The sequence below is a fragment of the Lolium rigidum genome, chromosome 1 (genome assembly GCF_022539505.1).
Source record: "Lolium rigidum isolate FL_2022 chromosome 1, APGP_CSIRO_Lrig_0.1, whole genome shotgun sequence".
NCBI lineage: Eukaryota > Viridiplantae > Streptophyta > Magnoliopsida > Poales > Poaceae > Lolium > Lolium rigidum.
In genome coordinates, this window is record NC_061508.1 from 71,418,283 (window position 1) to 71,420,506 (window position 2,224).

Genomic DNA, 2,224 nt, shown 5'->3' on the forward strand with positions numbered 1-2,224 from the left:
AAAATGTCTAAGTATTGAAAAAAAGTTTTGGGTGTACATCTTGACATTCTATGTTCACACGCTAAGTTTTGCAAAGAAATAACATTTTTCATGGGTTGTGTAAAAAAGATATTTTTTTATGATTCAAAATAGGTTTTTACGTGACATGTTTTTTTATTTTTTTACGCAGGCCACACAAAATGTCTTTTTTCCCCAAATTTTTGTGAGTGAACATAGAATGTCCAAATGTACATCCGAGATTTTTCTTCATAATTTTTCAACATTTTAGAATAAACTTAAAATGCTTTTTAAAATAGATGCATTTAGACCTATGAGCCAAAACACTATCTCCTACATCTTTGTCCTTTTTTCCTTACCCAAGTATTAGCAGCAACTTGAGTCAACAACAGGTATCAGTAGCCGTTATTCAGTAGTATTTTAACCTTGGTTTAGGAACCTGGGATTCCTTCGCCCTTATATAGAGGAAGATGTGCTCCGGGGATCAGCCATCACTGCCATATGAAACTCCAACGACCAAGCTAGTGAGTCAGAAAGCAGCTTGTTTCCTTCCTTCCCAACTGCGTTATCTTACCCCAGTCATATCAGATTTATCAATGGGGAGGCCACCTTGCTGCGATGGGAATGGTCTCAAGAAGGGCCCTTGGACAACTGAAGAAGACCAGAAGCTCACGGACTACATCGACAAGCAGGGCCGTGGAAGCTGGAGGCAACTGCCTAAGCTTGCAGGTATTCAACACACGCCTCCCTTTATGTCTCAACGCCCTAGTTATCGTTCATCCAAAATGTATCTCGTTCCTTGCATCTCGCAGGACTGAACAGGTGCGGCAAGAGCTGCAGGCTGAGATGGACCAACTACCTGAGGCCAGATATCAAGAGAGGAAAGTTCAGCCATGAGGAAGAGCAGACAATCCTCCGACTCCACTCCATCCTTGGCAACAAGTACGATTATATATCAAATCTCTTTCTCATACATGTCCCTAGCACCCAGCATCTGGTCTACATGTGCTGTACAACATTTGAATACGTGTGCGGCTAACACAAGTAATTGAACTGCTGTGCTGATCAAACCAGGTGGGCAGCCATCACGAAGCACCTCCCCGGACGAACCGACAACGAGATCAAGAACTTCTGGAACACACACCTGAGGAAGAAGCTGGTCCAGATGGGCTGCGACCCGACGACGCACCAACCAAGGGATGACTTATTGGCCGCGCTGCCGCAGCTCATCGCGCTTGCCAACCTTGGCCGACTCGTGGATGACCACACCGCCAGACAGCTGCAATCTTATGCAGTCCAGGCAGCAAAGCTCGATTATTTAAAGTCCCTGCTTCAGTCTGCAGCAACCATTGCGACTAGTCCCAGCAGCTCCGGCAGCATCAGCACCATCACCACTGATCTGCAGTGGATGGGTCTCCTGAGTGCGTCGCAAAGTTCTTCCTTGTCTTCGCCTAGGACCATGGAGGGTACCGATTACCAAGGCTTAGTAACCGGGCAACTACCTGATATCCACATCCCTGGTACTGGTAGCTCATTCTTCCAACAGCCCATTACCAATGGTTCCATCCAGAACTTAGGTTATACTGCAAACAGCGGCGAGGGAGAGAATTCTTTTCCGGCACTCCCTGACTTCTCTATTTCCAACCTAGTTGGTGCTTGCAGCACATCAGGCGGTGACGCCGAGAGCAACAGCTCTCAGCTCCCTATTTGGTCTGACTCATATTTTGATCAATTCATGACCGAGTTGGCATGAGATTCCCAAATTTAGATCCTCCCGTCTAAACTCTTATTTATGTTGTGATTTCCATTGTACTTTCTATAGGTGTTGCTGGATTTGCGTCCTGTAGATTTTCCAAAACGTAGGCAAACCATATGCTCCTATGCATATGCAGCGTATGTCAAATTAAAACACTTGTAATAAATATACATATGTTCCTATATTTCCATCTTGAGTCTTATGCTGCTTATTCTTGATGCATTTTCCAAGTTTAGTTGAGCTGATTCATGGCAGACTGAAGCCCTTCACCAATTCCAATAAAATATTATGTTAATATAATTGCCGTGAGAATGACAGGCCAGTGAAAATATATAACTTGATGTAACATGTTAGGGTTACTGTTATTGTTGAAACGACCAAGCCTTGACTTGTACGTCATCATGATCTAGAGATAGGATTAGCATCTAATCTAGATTACCTCCTAACAACCGAATCCTGCCAACTACCTGT

At 44.2% G+C, this 2,224-nt stretch overlaps 1 protein-coding gene across 1 annotated transcript; it reads left to right on the forward strand.

Annotated features, from left to right (window-relative positions):
• Positions 1-593: 593 nt before the first annotated feature.
• On the forward strand, positions 594-1,750 carry LOC124675479 (transcription factor MYB93-like). The gene is made up of 3 exons (XM_047211559.1): positions 594-726; positions 810-939; positions 1,072-1,750. The coding sequence occupies exons 1-3, from the start codon at positions 594-596 to the stop codon at positions 1,748-1,750; spliced, it is 942 nt and encodes a 313-aa protein (XP_047067515.1).
• The last annotated feature ends 474 nt before the right edge of the window (positions 1,751-2,224 follow it).

Excerpts from the sequence above, each read along its gene's own strand:
- LOC124675479 (XM_047211559.1), top strand. The coding sequence starts at position 594 with ATGGGGAGGCCACCTTGCTGCGATGGGAATGGTCTCAAGAAGGGCCCT. Across the intron at positions 727-809 it reads GCAACTGCCTAAGCTTGCAG|GACTGAACAGGTGCGGCAAG; the intron begins GTATTCAACACA and ends TGCATCTCGCAG. Across the intron at positions 940-1,071 it reads CACTCCATCCTTGGCAACAA|GTGGGCAGCCATCACGAAGC; the intron begins GTACGATTATAT and ends TGATCAAACCAG.